Source organism: Microtus oregoni, unplaced genomic scaffold (genome assembly GCF_018167655.1).
Source record: "Microtus oregoni isolate MIOR12 unplaced genomic scaffold, Mior012 000003F_ref0000135, whole genome shotgun sequence".
In the NCBI taxonomy this organism is placed as follows: Eukaryota; Metazoa; Chordata; class Mammalia; order Rodentia; family Cricetidae; genus Microtus; species Microtus oregoni.
In genome coordinates, this window is record NW_024543062.1 from 62,772,810 (window position 1) to 62,790,543 (window position 17,734).

At 50.8% G+C, this 17,734-nt stretch overlaps 1 protein-coding gene across 11 annotated transcripts in view; it reads right to left on the bottom strand.

Moving 5' to 3' along the window:
* Nfasc (neurofascin) overlaps positions 1-17,734 on the bottom strand; it is a 162,852-nt gene that overhangs the window by 56,898 nt on the left and 88,220 nt on the right. For 10 of the 11 annotated variants that reach the window (XM_041648810.1, XM_041648805.1, XM_041648806.1 and 7 more), the window contains 6 exons: positions 17,226-17,331; positions 14,984-15,180; positions 14,517-14,639; positions 10,996-11,166; positions 726-837; positions 136-320 (listed from right to left, as the gene is read on the bottom strand). In XM_041648810.1, coding sequence (XP_041504744.1) covers positions 136-320; positions 726-837; positions 10,996-11,166; positions 14,517-14,639; positions 14,984-15,180; positions 17,226-17,331 — 894 coding nt within the window. Of the gene's footprint in view, positions 1-135; positions 321-725; positions 838-7,317; positions 7,363-10,995; positions 11,167-14,516; positions 14,640-14,983; positions 15,181-17,225; positions 17,332-17,734 lie in introns of those variants that run through there. The other variant, XM_041648811.1, reaches the window with a different exon arrangement.

The window sequence follows — 17,734 nt, forward strand, 5'->3', positions numbered from 1 at the left end:
CATGTGCAAGGGTGACACCACCATGTCACACAGGACGTTCCCCACTCCCTCTGTCTCCTCGCCACATGGGGAAGGTGGTCTTATTTGTGTTCAGGGCCGGCAACATAATCATAATGAGAAATACACACAACGTACCCTTTACTCTCACCGAGATCGTGTGCCGGATGCTGCCCATCTTGTTGGAGGCCAGGCAGAAGTACTCCCCGGAGTCTTCTTCAGAGACATTGGTGATACGCAGGGCCTTGTTAAAGTTCTCAAACTTGGTCTTGTCAGAAGGGAGGTCCCCACCTTTCTTGTACCATGCAATGTCTGGTGTTGGGCTAGTCAAGGGGCCAAGGAGGAAACAGAGGGCTTGTTACTGAATGTAGCTCTTGTCTTCGAAAGAGCCCGATACCCAGATACCCTAAAAGTGAACTTGGGCCCACGAGGGAGGTGCATACCCTCTAAAAGATGGGCTTTCCTAAACAGAGGAAGCTGTTTGGCTACAGGGTCTCCACAGAAAGACAGAGCTAAGATTCTGTGTGATCAGTATGCCCAGCCCTTGCCTTTTCTCTTTTCCCAAAGCAGGGACAGCCATAGTGGGGTGCGGATGACAGACACACAGTGTTCTGCTCACAGGGCTGCTTGCTTCCCTCTCCCCGTGTCCTGCTGTGCCTGCAAATGTGTGGATCAATGCCCTCCCCGCTCCAGCAGCAGGGCTAGAAGATGGTGCAGACCGTACGTACACCCCAGAGGCAATGCAGTCCAGCAGCAGGTCCATACCACGAAGCACCATCTTGCTGCTCGAGGTGCCCTGTGGATACATGAAGCTAGGCGTTCTTTCGGCCACCCCTCGGGCTGAAACAGGACAGAACAAACTTCTATGAGCCTCCTGCCCAGACGTGCCAGAACTGTTGGGTTAGAGAGAAATGTCATCATGTCCCACTCCTGAGTCCTTTGAGCGCAAGCCACCCCCAGGATCTGGGCATCTTTAAGAGATGTATTTGAAAGATGGAGTCTCTGCCCCACCAGCACATGTATGCACCAGCTCCAGGTTCTGTTGAGAAGAGCCCAGAAGTCCTATCTGGGACAGGGAGGGGTTATCAAGCAGTGAGAGGTCCATTCTCTGTCATCTGTGTTGGGATGGAGGGGCCACTGAGGTAGCCCCCAGGGCAGGTCATCTCCGCATCAGTCTATCCCCCCCCCCCCCCCAGATAGGGACATGGAAGGAAGAAAAGGGGTAGGCTGGGGACACACGACAAGCAACCTGCTCTTAGCGACTTGATAAGGAGCTGGGATGAAGCAATACATTCCCAGATAAACAATGGACATGCTGGGAGAATTATTAATGGCGTAGTAAAGACACGAAAAGAATGAACGAGATGACTGGCGAGCTCTCTGGGGCCAAGGCACTTTACCTCCTAACTCTTGACTAACTGCACGAGAGACGGGGGTGGGTGTCTGTGGGAGGAATGGCAGCCAAGGTGGAGGGGGGTGATCAACAGTCAACTGGGCTGGAATAGCCATGAGAGAGGCAGAAATCTCCCATAGAGGTTTTAGAGGCTAGGTGGTCCACACACCGATGCTGACATCAGGCTGTTCCCAATGGAAGGCGCCATGCCAATCAGGGTGCACCCGTGGAGAGTGGCCCTCACCTTGCCCAAGTCTTACGTCTTTCCTATACTCTTTGCATAACTCTACAGAAATGGGAAAAGGAAAAAATCAAAGATGGCCCACCAGAAACCCCAGGTCAAAAGGGAAACTGGAGGAGGCACTACTGCGGACAGACACATGAAGATGGAAAGACGGCCAGAAGCTGAGGCTGCCATGGGTCTTAGGCTCAGTCGGACAGATGGGAAGTAGAGGGGAGGCAGAGCTGCCAGGAGCTAGGAGCCCTTGGAGATGCCTGGAGTGGGGAGGAGGGCATTCTTCTGGGTTTAGCTGGTGCTGGTGGGGTGAGGACTGGCTGGTGGGGATCCAAACTGTGTCACTGTGCTTCCTACGGGAGCTGGCCGCATCTGCAGCTGTCTGGCTGGATCAGGGGGGCTCCTGTCCTGGGGATGCTGTTTCTCTTCATTAGCCACTGGGAAACATCCCACAGAGTTCACCTGTCTTTTATCTTTTCATCAGGGGAAGAAAGGTTAAAACATATACTGGCTCCTGGCACATTACAATGTATGACATATGGCATGCGTTCAGTAAATATTTGTGGGGTAAACAAGTTAAAGAAGGAGAAGAAACAGAAAAGGAAGCAACGGTTTACCCCCAAACACTGTGGTTATCCTCACAGCACACCAGCGCGCACACACAGAGCAGTGGCAAATGCAGGGTTAATCCATTAAGTGATTAGTTGGTTATGGTCTATCCCTGTGGACCTAGCAGCACCCAGCTCTCAGTATCCAGGAAGCGGAAGCTTCCTCCCACCCTCATCACACAGTCACGGGCACCAAAGGCTAGGGAGCTTCCAGGGCAGGAGGTTCGTATCAAGTGGGTGAGTCTGTCCAGCGTTGCAAACCCCACAAACGAGGTGGAAAAGTCATCATACTCATTCCACACAAGAAAATAAGCCTGCAGGGGCCAGCCTGTGACCCTCCGGACTCTTAAGTCATCCATAGCATGCAGCACAAAACCCAGGGCAAGGGAAGCCGGAAGGATGTAGAGCAGGAAGATTAGCACACAGTCCTGCTCGGGGCACCAGGGCACACTGGAACATGACCAGAGAGAAGCTACACGGCACCACATTTGTAGGATGTGGGCTACCAACCCACAGAGGCATCTTAGGGAGGAAGCAGCAGCTGGAAAGGAGGCACGTTCAAAGGAAAGGAAAGATTACCCTGCCAGTCAGCGGGCACCATCACCTCTCAGTGTGGAGCTAATGGGGCCAAGCGCTGTGATTGGTTGGCCCGCAGCACCTTGTGCTGAAGCCTCAAAACACATTCTGTCAGGGTCACTTCTGTGTGTTTAGCAGAGGAAGCTGAGTTTCTATGACGTCAACAGGCTTGCCCAAGCTCACAGGTTCACTCTGTTTTGGATTTTGAGCTGTGCTGTGAGGTTTCTCTCAACTGACTCTGCCTGAAGCTGAAGATGCCATTTGTCTCCATTTGGGCCAGGCAATTTCAGAATAGATTTCTAATAACCCCAGTCAAATAAACCCAAAATCCAAAGGCCAGGAGGTGAAGCAGAAAGGTATTTTGTCCTTGTGAACTGCTCTGGTCCTTTGTATGCTTCTCACCGTCTAAGATCCCAGCTCTCCTTGGTGGCAACCGATAAAGCCGGGGAGGGAAAGCGGAGGCTCCAGGCCTCTCAACTGGATTCTTAGGCTATGTGACTCTGGCAGGAGGAACATGGTAACTAGTGGCTTGACTAGCTGTGAGAAGGCTGGCGCTGAAGGGAGGTTATGAAGAAATGCCGGGAGGGACTGCATGAACACTTAAGGACCTGGCCGGTGACTTTGGGAGCCCCTGTTCCTGAGGAGGGGTGGGTGCCTAGTTGCTTTCCCTGGAGGAGACACAGAAACCAGTAACTTCAAAGATGAAGGTAACTGTTGCAGGAAGCTCTGTGTGGTGAAAGATGTCCCTTTAGACAGGACCGCTCTTTTCACTTGGAGATAGGGTTGCTTCTGTCCATTTCCAGTCTTCAAGTTCGGGTCTATCCCGATACCGAGGAGCTCCAGGATCCAGAAGCCAGGCTCAAACCTGCATACATTCAAGAAGAGCTGCCCAAGGGTGGCTCTTGCAAGCTGTGGCTCAGAGAGAAGTCACGGACCTCCAGAGCCAGATGGTCGGTCAGGGGACCTTAGGGCACGACCCCACTTTAGCCAGATTGGCTTTGTGGGTCAAATGAGAAACAGTTTCTGGCTGTCTTCTATTGAGAAAAGGTCAGAAGTGCTGACAAACTTAGCTGTTCCCTTCACTCAGCGCCGCCTGCCCGCGGAACAATGGTTCAATACATCAGATGCATCTGGGAACCTTTGCCAAATGCAGCTCTCTACAGCAGCTGGACCCTACACCCCATCCTCTCTGCTGTCTTTAGTTCTCAGAACTGAGAACCAGAAACCTGAGAGGCAGGCTTCCTGGCACCTTGTTTATCTTTCTGGCCCTAAGAATGACTGAGCAAAAGGTATTGGAGGGGTGGGTGAGGTCTCTTGCTCTAGAAACATTTTTTGTGTCTTGCTGTTAGGAAAATTCTTCTATATATTTAACTCAAATCCTGCCTGCAATAGATGCAGCTTTTCTTCTTACCCAGTTCTTAGCAGAGCTAGCAATCTGGGCAGCTTTCACCCCTCCAGTGTACTCTAATCTCTCTCTCTCTTTCTCTCTCTCTCCCCCCCACCCCCTCTCTCTCTGTGTGAAGTACTTCTCCTCCTATAACCGTGCCTGCCTTTCTCTCTCGGGATCCTCTTCCAATTCTCTGCATCTCCCTTAATTTAGAAACAGATGGCCTAAATACAATCTAGTCCACATAAACCTTCCCCTTTAAATCCAACAACGGGTTATATATTAACATTGCCAATGTGTACAGGAGCTTAGCAGGCTACGGGCACACAATCCTCTTTAACCTTCACAACCATCTTTGAGGCGAGGCATCTGCCTGTTTGTGGAAGAGGAAATCAAAGTTCTAAGGCATTAAAGGACTTGCCCCGTGTTACCCGGTGGTGTGTGCTAGCGACTGGATTTGACTTGAGGCAGTGCACCTCCATGTACACACTATATAAACCCCCTGATTTCTGGCCTGGATGAAACCAAAGTCGCTTTCTCTGCCAATCAGAGGGAAGGTGGCTTCTGGCCCATCTCCAGTGGATGCCAACTCTGTGCAGAACGAAACAAAAGGACTGGGTGGCCCTGCTGCTGGAAAAGAGATGTCAGATTTCAGAGCCAAACAGAGGGGTACACCGGACATTGTTGCTGACAATCTTCCTTGGCTGGCAGCTCTGTGCATCCAGGAAGAACTTCCTTACTTTCTTATTTTCCCTTCTTTCTAAAACCATCAGCCTATTTATTCTTTGTTCGATATGTGCTTTGTTTGAATGTTGTGTTCTTCCCAGCAGCTTCCGGCTATGCCAGCCACGTCCTGCTGTGAATTGAGGGTTCAGGGCTCAGTCTCAATATGAGCTCTGTTGCTTTCAAAGTCCTGAGCGATTCTCACAAATTTCACTTATTTTCTTCTTAAAAAAAATCCTGACCTCTGGAGATAAGCTGGGCTATATATGGCTGAAGTCACCCAGTCATCTTCCATGAATCAAACAACTGCATTTCCCTGCTTTACATAAAGCCAAGAAATTGAGCCAGGTGACTTCTAAGGGCTCAGACACGTTCTGGATTTCAGAACACTTCCTACAATAGATTTCTAGGGTTCAGTTTAGAAAAAGACACATTCCACAGCAGTGCTGTGGGACTTTTGACACAACAGTGGCTAGCCCCATTATCTTGAAAACAAATAATCCCCAGAATTTAACAAAGGCCCCAGCTTCCTTGGGCAGTAAATCTCTTTGGCAGATTCTCAGCATGGTTTTCGCTGCTGGTGCCAAGTTGGAACCTTTGTTTTCCCTTGGCTCTCATTTCTTGTCCCATCCTCCACTCCAGACACTGATGGTTGCTTATATTAGCAATCTCAGCAAAGACATTCCTACCTATTTGAGCTCCCAACGATCCCCTCAGGGACCTGAACTCAGCTCAGAAGCATAGCCGATGACAGGACCAGCTGCCTTGCCAAAGCCAGCGAATGCTGAATCCTATGGCTGCTGAAGGAACACCAAGCATTCTGAAGCCACAGTGAGGGGAGCCTCAGGTGTGGGAATAGCCAGTTTCCCTATTAACCAGACCTAGCAGCCAGCTGTGGTTTGTTAGAATGCAGCTCTCATTGTGATCATTCCATGACTTGCAGACGTGGCTGGTGGCCACTGGATTTGCAGGAGCAGCCAGAAAGGCGGAAAGGCACAGGCGTCAGGGACAGGGAACTCTGTCACAGCCTGGGAAGAGAACTCTGGCCTGGAATCTTAATACCATTTTCTGGAGAAACCATATATCTTTTTTTAAAAAGAAGATTTACTTATTTTTGTTTTATGTATATGCATATTTTGCCTGCATGTATGTAAGTGCACTGTGTGCTGATACCTGTGGAGACCAGAAGAGGGTGTCAGATTTCCTGAAACTGGGGTTACAGACGGTCCTAAGTCAGCATGTAGGTGCTGGGAAATTAAACCTGGATCCTGTGCAAGAGCGGTCAGAGCTCTTAACTGCATGAGCCATCTCTCCAGTCTGCTAGGAAAACTTTAAAGAGAGATGGGCCCGGGCTGTACCAATACTCTCAGGAAGTAAAGCGCAGTTACAGAACAGGCAATTCATATCCAGACACTGAAGAGTTAATCAGTTAAAGCTGTCTGTGCTCTTTACACTACCAGAAGGAACTGGTATTTCCTGTTTCCTCCTAACTGGGGCCTCTCACCTATTATCAAATGTCTTTTGTTAAGGCTGAATCTGAAAGGGACCCCTGCATGTGTTCATGCCTGTTCCTCAGCTCACGATTAAGGGCAGGTGTAATGTCCAGGAGGTGAGGTCCAGCTGATAGAAGCAGGTAGCTAGAGGTGGGCCTTTGAAGGATATCTGACCCTTGGTTATTTTTTTTTAACAACCCCCTTTTTAAAATTTATTTATTATGTATACAATGTTCTGTGTGTATGCCTGCAAGCCAGAAGAGGGCACCAGACCCCATTACAGATGGTTGTGAGCCACCATGTGGTTGCTGGGAATTGAACTCAGGACCTTTGGAAGAGCAGGCAATGCTCTTAACCACTGAGCCATCTCTCCAGCCCCTGACCTTTGGTTATTGCCTTGCTCTCTGCTTCCTAGTCTGTTGTGATGTGTACAGTCTGTGTATACGCCTGCCAATCGTGAACAAAGCTACCGCACCTGCGTCCCTGCTGTGAAGGACCAAAAATGCTCTGAAACCGTAAGCCAACATAAATCTCTGATCTCTCAAGTCGTTTCTCAGATAATTCGGACAGAGTGATGCCAAAGTCCATTTTCCATCCTTCTGCCACTGATCTTTGAGTCTCTGCTGAGTCCTCTGTGGAGCTCCACCCTGCTGAAAACTACCTTCTAAGAGTTTAGCAAATGGAGACTCCCACATTAGAGGAGCAAGGAGGAAACACTACCAGTATGAGCCACCCCAAAGTCCCGCACTGGCCACCTTGCTCCATGTGGGCAGTGTCCTGAGGTGTCCCTTTGGCACCTTGCCTGACCAGCTGTCCACTCTGCCACCCCGCAGGAGTTAATGTCACGGTATCAGTCAAGTTAGCCAAAGTGGATTAGGACAGGAGAAGTCACTCCCCGGACTCACCACTATACATGTCAGGGTGGTTTCTTAAGGACGAGTCATTATAAGGGTTGTCTGCAATAAACAAAAGAGGGTGAGCAAACAGGGAGGCCCAGAGCAGCTGTGGGCGCAAACACGAGGAGGATGAGAACGGAAATGCAAAGCCGCATAGCAACCGCAACCGAGGAGAGCGCCAGTGGGGTTTTGCGAAAGGAAACAGTGCACGTAGAAAAGGAATGAGCTCGGGAGAGAACAGCCAACACAAAACAACTCAAAAGGGAACAAAAACAGTTAACTCCTGCGAAAGAAGGCAATAATAAAACGAGATTATTTTGAAAGTAAAGAAATTGGGCTTGAGCTCTGCTTGGTCCATCTAGATTTTGAACAAATGAGGTAAGGAAGGATTAGTGTCTTGTAGCATCTTGTGGCTGGTTCTGAACCAGCTTCTCCCCGGGGCCCAGGACTCCACGTCAGACCAGCTAGAGAAAAAGGAGTGTTAGTGAGTCCTGCGGAGGACAGCAAAGCCCTGCCTGACAGTAGCTAGGCTGCAGGGGTAGGTGTGTGTGTGTGTGTGTGTGTGTGTGTGTGTGTGTGTGTGTGTGTACGTGTATACACAGGGGGCCCTTTGCAGTGCCCAGCAACAAGAGCATCCTAATCTGACCAGGTGGGCATCACTGTAGACCCTGCCAGACATCTTCTGGGAGACCCTGGTGGAGGTTCCTGCAGGGGAGTTGGGGTCAGGGCAGCAAGATGAGGGGATGAATTCTACACCTGACACCTGGAGCTCTCTGGACAGTGCGGGTACAGGGACTCTCTTTAAAAAGCAAGTTCACTGGCTGCCATTCAAGTGTAAGGCGGCTGAAGCCCTGGGTCCTCTAGTCTTCAGTGAAGACATTTTAGAACAGGACACATAAACATACCACTCTCCTTAGGTAGCTTTTTACTCCCTACCCATACCCTTGAGGGCTCAAATTCTGACAGTGCCCACAGGGGACAGAAGCCAAAGAGACAACCTCCAAGAAGCCAGGACACAGTCCAACTTCCAGGAGAAATAGTGGCTGTGTTAGAACATTTGCATTCTTAAAGGCAGATCAAATCCCATCACAAGTAATTATAAGAGGTTATGCAAATTCTTTTCTGGGCCTGGCATTGAACTGCACCCCCAAACTGTTTCACAGGCAGCAATGGAATGATTTTGACTCCCAGAACTGCTTCTCGCTGTAGGGCTGGTTGAGACAGACCTCGCTGCTTTGGAAGTCAGTTTGGATGGACCTGGCTGGAAGGTGGGAACTGGTCCACAGTGGGATGAAGGGATAGGTGGTACCAGGGAGGGGGTGCTGAGGCAGTGCTTGGGAGAGGGTGTCTGTCCCCCAGGGGAGCAAAGTGCCATGCTCAGCCAAAGGGGGTCCTTCTCTTTCACTCCCATGGTACCAGGCTTTCTCTCTTCTACAAAAAGACCAATGTGCATATCCATCCTCACTGTAGCTTTGGCAACACGTGGAAGAGATCCAGGGAGATTCTGTTCTTGAAATGCCATCTTAACGCTAGCAGCAAGTGTAGCGTGCCCCCCACTGTCCGCCTTGGCAGACCCCCTCCTCTCTAACTAGGGCGCCTCTTACAGTAGCAATGGAGACCTTGTGCCTGTCACACTATGGACAAAGATGTCACAGATGTGTCTTTATTGGCTTGATTCTCCTGCTTATCTTTTACTTCATCCTAAAACAAGTTAAAAATGATTTTTAGGTTGCTTGATATTTTGTTATACACATGTAAACATATGTGTATATCTTTCTCCCCTTCGTTGGATGCAACTAACAAAACAGTGTAAGGAGACCGATTTTGTCCCCAAAGGCAGAATACAGGCAGACTGCTTGGCTTCCCATCCAGACCTGGTTCTGAAGACGGCAGAGAAAGCCTGTGCCCTTTCTAGACAGGAAAGTCAACAGAGCCCAACTGTGCTATTTTAAGAAACTATGCCCAATGCTAGGCTGGCTCAAATGCCCAGGACTTGCTTCCAGCCAAAGTTGCTCTTGGGAGGACTCCAGGAAGCTGGCAGGACTCTGTTTGGGTCACCATGAGGGGTTCTTGTCATTGGGAGGAGAGAGCTTCCAACAGGACAGGCAACTCAGGATGAGGCAAAAGCAAGCATCCCTTCCGTCCTCTAGAGAAAAGATTGTTCTGGAAAGTTCCACTGCTAAGTGTCATTTAACCTGAACCTGCTCCCAGACTCTGCCCAGAACAGCATGAAGCCTGGCTCAGACCCTGGAGCTGCAGGCTGATTCCAGGATACCCTTTCCAGGTGGACGTGAAGGCTGCTCAAGGTCATCCTCTTGACAGCACTGTTCTTCCTCATTGCAAGCCCTGTCCTGGCTGAGGGTACTCAGAGGACCTGGGCAGACCACCTCATCCTCCTTCATTCAGTCAACTGGCAGATAGCCACCTGAAGTCACCTAGGGGGGCCCAGCAGGTAAATCAATTTCCTGTCCCAGGGGTCTCCTGGGGTTGGTTCAGGAGTCAGAAAGCCAGCACCTCTGCAGCAGCAGATAGGGCTCCTTGCTGGGGTCTGAGCAATCCCATGAGCTATTTGTCCTGTCATGGGCGACAAAACCCACGGGCAAAGGCATATCACAGACCAGGAGGCAGGTGACCAGAGGAGTGTTCAGAGGGAAAGACTAGCAAGAAAAGAAAGCTAGGAAAAGGGAGAAAGAACAGAGAAAGGAAATGAAAAGAAGAAAATGAAAAAAAAGGAGGAAGAAACCATGAGAAGCAAACAAGAGAAAGTTTCTCCATATGGGTGGGCGTTCTGTCCCTGAGGAAAAGGATAGACCATAGAGGTCTTTGTCGGTGCCTAACAAGCCTACCCAGGCTTTCCCCAAGGGACTGTGCAGGGCAGCATCAGTCCGTGGAGGTAGCCTTGGGACGTCAAGGCTCAGCCTCAGTGTGACCTGTGGTCCTCCTGGCATGGCATCCTCCCTTTCCTCACCATCCACAGCACAGCACTGACAATGACATTCACATCACGAGTCAGACAGATTAGACTCTTTAGAAGGGCCTCTTCCAGCCATGTCACATGTCCATGGTGTGAACAAACCCAGGCGACATCTTGAAGAAGCTGAGGACTGTGGCTGAAAGCTCTGCCTGACTTGTGCTTGCATGACCACTGTAGTGGGTCAGGGAATGCTAATTTGCTTCAATTTTAGCCCCAAACAATCAGGGGATAAAAACTAACCTCTACAAAGCAAAATATAAATCTGCAGTTTGTGATACAACACATCCATTACTTTACAGAATGAAACACAATTTGTTCTGTGTGTCCGCTGGTCCTGGCATCTTATGCACTGGCTTTTTGGAAACACATAACCAATGACTAGAAATAAAAGGAATAAGCTGACTGTACCATAGGGATCCTGATTTGATGGTCATCTCAAACTCCAGGAGTATATGAATGAGAACTGAGGGCCCCAGACAGCCCAAGCCTGCCGAGGTAAGACAGGGCTGGACCTTGGTATGTGACTCTGATTCCAACCGAAGAGCAAGCACTGGTCTAGCACAGGACCAAGTCTGACTCAAGACTTCTGCATCCAGAGATGCTGCATAAGGCAGCGGCAGTGGCTCAGGCACAATGAGCCAGAGAAGAATTCTGGGTGAGCCGCGGGTATGCACGATGTGTGGGCTTAGGCCCTGAGCAGGGCCCACACTTACTGGTAAGGACCTTGAGGGTGAATGGGTTCTTCTGCTGGATGGTGTGGGTGAAGTGGAAGCGTGCATTGCAGCTGTAGTCGGTCTGCATGTCCTGCAGCATGACGTTGGAGAAGTAGAGGTCCCCATTGTGGCCCTGGGAGACACGCTTGTCCTGAGTGATGGGCTCCATGGCTGTGGGGAAGCAGAGGGATGATGGGAAGTTAGCAGACCGACTCAGTGATAATCAGCTCTTCTGATGAGACCAGATGCAGGCTGGAGCTTGTTACCATTTAGTCAGCTCCTCCCAATCCTGCAGCAGGGTGAGTCCACTCCTTATAGCAAAGGGAAAGGCTGAATGCATCCAAAGGGGTACATTTAAACCCAGATGGCCATGTTCCCTTTGCCCAGGCTCTGTGACCACACTTTTCTGATCTCAGTTCATGCCACAGCCTGACTGACCTCAGGGCCCAAGGGAGAAAACACAAGCCACCTGTGCTATCTCCTCGAGTCAGGAGCCAAGTGCACACACAGGGAACACTGTGCGGGCAACAGCCAATGCTCCTTCATCCTCATACTCAGTACCCCGCTGGGGCCAGAGCACACAAGAGCTCCCAATAGTGTGTTATGGATATCTGATCTTGGCCTTGTAGCATTTAATCAAAATTTGTAATCATCAATTATAGTATGGACTTTTATTTTGTTGACAAAGATAGCGATTCTCAATTATAGTTGTCAGATGTATGCCGACTGATGGTGTGCACTGCCGATTTTAAGAGGTCTTCTGGTTTTAGAGATAGTAAAGTCCAGGATTGAGAATGAACGGTATCCCGGGTGGCCGAGGATGTGACATCACTATATTTTTCGGGACCTAGTGTTGATATACAGGGTTGGCTCTCCAAACCATCAGGAGTGACCTACACTCCAGGCTAATCTACTTCCTGTTCCCACAACTGCTTCTTCATGTCAGTGATGCCAACTGTTCCCCACCAGGTGCTCGGTCCTTCGAATCTCTCCTCAAAGATCTACTGAAGGCTTACTGCGTGACAGGTCACATGTTCTGGGGGTTGGTGAAAGAAAGACAAACCCTCAGTATAGCAGGAGAGAAGGAAGGGCGGTGTGGAGAGGACAGGGCACCGGGGAGGGAGGGCGGGGCGGGGCAGCAGAAGGGACCCTGTCCTCTGGGGAGTCCTGACAGAAGCCTGTCATGTCTGTGCCAGGCACAGAAGACAGAGGTCTCAAGGTCTCAAGAAGCTAGATGAGTGTGTCTGAGACTGAAATGTCATGGCCTAGCCCAGAGCTGAGGCACGTAAGGATGAGGGAGAAGGGCTGGAGAAGGACTGGGTCATGAAGGAGGCCTCCCCAAGTCAAGGAGTCCAGGCTTGTCCTGAAGCGAGAGAGGAGCCGGAGAAAGCATGCAATTGAGGCTACCTGAGGCTGTGTTTAAGGCTATGAATGAGATTGTAAAGCAGGGGAAAGCGCACAGGGCTCTGGGCTGGGGAGGTAATAGTGAGGACAGGAAAAAGAGGATCATGAGATCTGCTCGAGAGAGGGCATGGCCCTAACTCAGTGATAAATATGGTGTTACAGGTGCCCACCAGTGACAGCCAGGCATTGTTCCCCACATAGGTAAGAAAGAAGGGAGTGACAGGGTCCGTGTACAAAGCCATCCTCTCCTGTGAAACGGCTCCCAGTACTGCCTCCCCGCACAGCCCCGCTGGGAACAGGCTGGACAATCAAGGGTAGATGGACTGATGGACAGCAGGCAGGTAGGTGGACGGATTTACAGGATAATGGATGGGTGATTAGACGAATAGGTGGATGGATGGATGGACAGTGGAGGGAGGGGCAGAATGAGGGAGAACAGCGGCAGGCAGGTGGACATGAAGGGAGAGGGGTGGGAAATCCAGAGAGATGGGCAGGGGTGAGAGCCAGAGAGCGGGAGCAGGGCCAGGGTGGAGGGCAGGGAATGTTCATTTCTTCTTTATTAGTGTTTCCCTATTATCTTAATTGAGAATGGGGGAAAAACCGAAGCCTTTCCAGAGCTAGGTGAGCATCGGTCCACAACTGATTCACAACAATCTCTGGGTGTTGTTACCTGGCTCCTGCTCCAAACTCTGTCTCTTTTCAGCACCTATGGAAAGCGTCACTCTGGAACTCACATCCTGACTTAAGTGTGGGGATTGGAGTAAAGCCAGATGGACCAAGGATGAAACAAGACTGTTACCACTGGTTATCCTCTGGGAAACATTCACTTCCTTCTTCTGTTATTCTTCATCTTCATCAGTGCAGTTACCAAGGATGTCCTGCGTGTGTGGTCCAGCTCTGAACCCTTCTTCCCTTCACATCCCTGCCCCCTGCCCTGCACACAGCTCTGTTTTATTTTCAGAAGAGGGAACAGAGGCTCAGAGATTTTTTAAAAAAAAATTTTTTGGTTTGTTTTCGTTTTTGATAGCCCTGGCTATCCTGGAACTCACTCTGTAGACCAGACTGGCCTCAAACTCACAGAGATCAGCCTGCCTCTGCCTCCTGAGTGCTGGAATCAAAGGTGTGTGCCACCTTCAGGCAGCTAGAGGCTCAGAGTTCTGAAGCAACTTGCTTGTGACCGTACAGCAATAGCAGCTGATGTGGGAGTGATTTCTTTCTAATCTGTTGCTTTCATTGGTTAATTAATAAAGAGACTGCCTAGGCCCATTTGATAGGCTAACCCTTAGGTGGGTGGAGTAAACAGAACAGAATGCTGGGAGAAAGAAAGCTGAGTCAGTGAGTTGCCATGATTCTCCCGCTCAAGACAGATGCAGGTTAAGATCTTTCCTGGTAAGCCACCTCGTGTGCTACACAGAATATTAGAAATGGGTTAGATCAATATGTAAGAGCTAGCCAATAAGAGGCTGGAACTAATGGGCTAGGCAGTGTTTAAAAGAATACAGTTTCCGTGTAATTATTTCGGGGCATAAGCTAGCTGTGCGGGCGGCCGGACGCAGCCCGCCGCTTCCCCTTACAACAAGCAGCCCCTGTGCACAGCTGTTTTGCACCACGTGGCCACTTCACATCTGCTTCTCACAAGTTGGTCTCCCCACCCACTGAGCCCTCGTGTTAGTTTCCATAGTGGCAGCACCTCTCTTGACCAAACTTAAAGCAGGGTTTTGTTGCTGTTGCTTTTATTGTGTTTTTGTTTTGGCTTAAAGATTCAGGGGTAGTCTACCATGGTGGGGAGGACATGGTGGCAGAAGCATGAAGCAGTTGGTCACACAGCATTCACAGCAAGGGAGCAGAGGTGCAGGCTACTGCTTGGCTTGATATCTCCTTTTTATTTAATCTAGGATCCCAGCCCATGAAATGGTCACCATCCATATTTAGGGTGGCCTTGTTTGTTTGTTTCAATTAACCTACCTAGAAACCCCTTACAGACAGGGATTTGTCTCCACGAAGATTCTAGAGCCCCACAAGTTCACAGTTAACAGTGACCATCACATCTTCCACTCAACCGACCCACCACACCCCCTGGCACTGGGCTCTCCGTGAGGCCAGGCTTCTGCACTCACAGCTGCTCATCCAGAAGATGACTGGAGATGGGAGGCCGGGTGGGGGGTTGCACTGCAGCGTCAAGGGGGCACCCTCTTGAACCACGACGGGGTCTAGGTTTTCCTTGGGCCACAGAGGAGATTCTAAAGAGAAACGGGAGGGGGAAGTGAAGCTGATGGCCAGAACTGGGCAGGCTCAAGAGAAGGGGAAGTGGGAGAAAAGGGGAGGCAAGAGAGAGGATGTGGAGGGTGGATCCTGAAAGGAGGGAGACGTTTGTTGTGACAGTGGATGCTCATCTCCAGCTGGCCTCCCCTCTCCCCTTCTATGGTGCACAGAGGAGCTGGAGAGGTTGTACAGGCTAGTCTGAAAGGTTTTCTTTCTTTCTGAAAGCAATCTTTCTGGAGTGGGAGAGACCCATGGAGGGCAGGGCCTCCTGCATGCCCCCACCCACCAGGGAGCCAGCAGCAGCCCTGTTCCTGGCACTCACTGGACACCTGGAGGCGGATCCGGTTGCTAAGCGCCGTGCCGAATTTGTTTCGGGCGAAGCACTGGTACTCCCCTTCGTACTCCTCAGGTCGGCCGCCACTGCGGAAGTCAATCACCAAGGTCCCAGATCGCCTCCTCATGGACACCCGGGGGTCCTTGGCAATGTTGAAGAATCTGCTGTTTCGAGTCCAGTGAAAGCTGCGGATGATAAGGGCCAGACCACCCATATGTACGGGGCTGGAATGGGTCAGTTCCTCGGCCCCCGCTCAGACTTGGGGTCTGGGGGTGGGAGCTCAGTAGTAGAGCACTTGTCTAGCATGGCAAAGGTGCCATCACCACCACCATGTCCCTCAGCTTGTCCTGGGAGGATGCTGCAGCCAGCCACACACATTCTTGGCTCCCTGTGCTGATGTGGTACAAACACAGCAATGGCTGCTTAGAGTCATTGTCCCCATAGAGGTCCCAAGTGGAAAAGACCAATCTTAGAGGCATGCTCACTAGCGCCCTGACTGGCCTTATTGGGTGACTCCCACTTGGGATGAGGGAATTCCTGCTGGTTCTGGGCTCATCAATCTTGGTCTGATTGTCTCACACAAACCCAGAGGCAGAGCAAACCTCTGCCCTGCATGGTCCCCCGATGCTGGACACACTCTGCCACTTTAAAAATGGAACATATTATTTAAATCTTCACTTTGCCAGAATATGTCATTCAGCAGAAACAGATCCGGCCTTGGCAGTCAAGGAGTAGGTCTAAACCCTGGTTCAACCAAACTGGAGACTGGTGGGGGGGCATTTAAAATCACCACCTCTCCTCAGGAAGACACTGGCCCTGCCACGGAGGAAGAGGGGCGGATGAATAAGACCAGGTAACAGCACATCACAGTCTGGATAGGACAGGTTTTTCCTTCCTGTCTACTGACTTCACACCTGAGACAAACACAAGCTCAGAATGAAAGCCTTGAGTTAGCTAGGTAGAGGGACTTCCCATAAACTGAGCGTGGCTGGAGGATGGCCACACAGGACAGCAAAGCACATGACACCAAAAGTCTGAAAATAACATCGAGTTGAGTCTAGGGCACATACCTAGTACTTAGGAGGGGAGACTGAGGCAGGAGAGGGATGAGTTTGAGGCCAGCCTGGGATGCACACTGAGACTGCAGGATTTCACTGCAATAGACACAGCCTTCTAATATCTTCATCTTGATTTCCTAATGAGCTAAAGTCCCTGCTTTGCTGAATCTGTTAAAAGCCCCACAATACAAGGGCAGTTCTGTTATTCCCAGAGGTGGCAATGGAGGCTCAGAGCTATGAAGCAACTTTCCCATGAGCCTCTATGTGCAGCTGTTTTGAGCCACGTGGCCACTTCACATCTGCTTCTCACAAGCCGGCCCTCCTGTGTGGCACCTGGTCAGTGTCAGTGGCAAGTTTTTGTATGGATGAACCAGACATTTTAGAAAGGATTTGTTTTACTTTTAAGTATGTGTGGGTATGTGTGGGTGGGTGTGGGGGTCGTGAGGGGGTATGTGTGGGGTATGTTTATGGGGGGTGTGGGTATGTGTGGGTGGGTGTGGATGGGCGGGGGTATGTGTGTGGGTGTGTGTGGGGGGGTGTGTACGGGTGTGTGTCCAGGTATGTGTGTATGTGTGGGTATGTGTGGGTGTGTACGGGTGTGTGTCCAGGTATGTGTGGGTGTGTACGGGTGTGTGTCCAGGTATGTGTGGGTGTGTATGGGTGTGTGTCCGGGTGTGTGGGTGTGGGTGTGGGTGTGTATGGGTGTGTGTCCGGGTATGTGTGTGTGTGTGTCCAGGTATGTGTGTATGTGTGGGTGTGTACGGGTGTGTGTCCAGGTATGTGTGTATGTGTGGGTATGTGTGGGTGTGTACGGGTGTGTGTCCGGGTGTGTGTGGGGGGGGTGTGTGTCCGGGTGTGTGTCCGGGTATGTGTGTGTGGGTGGGTGTGTACGGGTGTGTGTCCGGGTATGTGGGTGTGGGGGTGTGTGCATGGGATTGCCTGAGAGGTCAGGAGCAGCTCATGCTCCTGGAGCTGGAGTGACAGGTGATTGTGCGCAACCTAACAAGGAGGCTTGGAACTGAGCTCAGGTCCTCTGCAGGGGCAGCACTCACTAGTAACCATCGAGCCATCTCTCAAGCTCTGTGCCAAACTTCTCAGTTTGCTTGCCTTATGTCTGACCAAGGAGTGAGTCATTTCAACAGTGACTTCCAGGCCCCTCCCCCTGCACTCACCTGGGGGCGGGGTTCCCTTTAGCTTCACATTCAATCAGGATGTTATCACGGGGGTCCACGATGTGGTCCTTCACCGACTGCTTGGTGATAGTCGGGGGCTGGGTCACTGCAACAGGACACACGTGGCAAGGGTCAGAACTTCAGGGACCTGCCCTGGACTTGGTTTAGGGTGTGGCTAAAGTCAAGAGCACCAGGAGTCACCTGGGCAAGCAGGCAAGCAAGCAGGTATGAGTAGTACCCTATTCTAAAGATGCAGTGTCTTAAACAGGGCCGCAGGATAGGGATGGATGTCGCAGGTGGAGCACAGGAACCCTTTAAGAAGATCCAGGCTCCCTCTGATCACCCAGGATCACATCCCAGTGCCCAGTACATTGCACAGGGTACCACAGTCCCCACTGAATGTGTGCTGAGTGGATACAGGAACGAAACCAGCCATGACTGCAGAGCTTAGGACTGCGATGGTTCTGAGCCACGAGTCTCAACAGATGGCCACACTGCTGAGGCAAGAG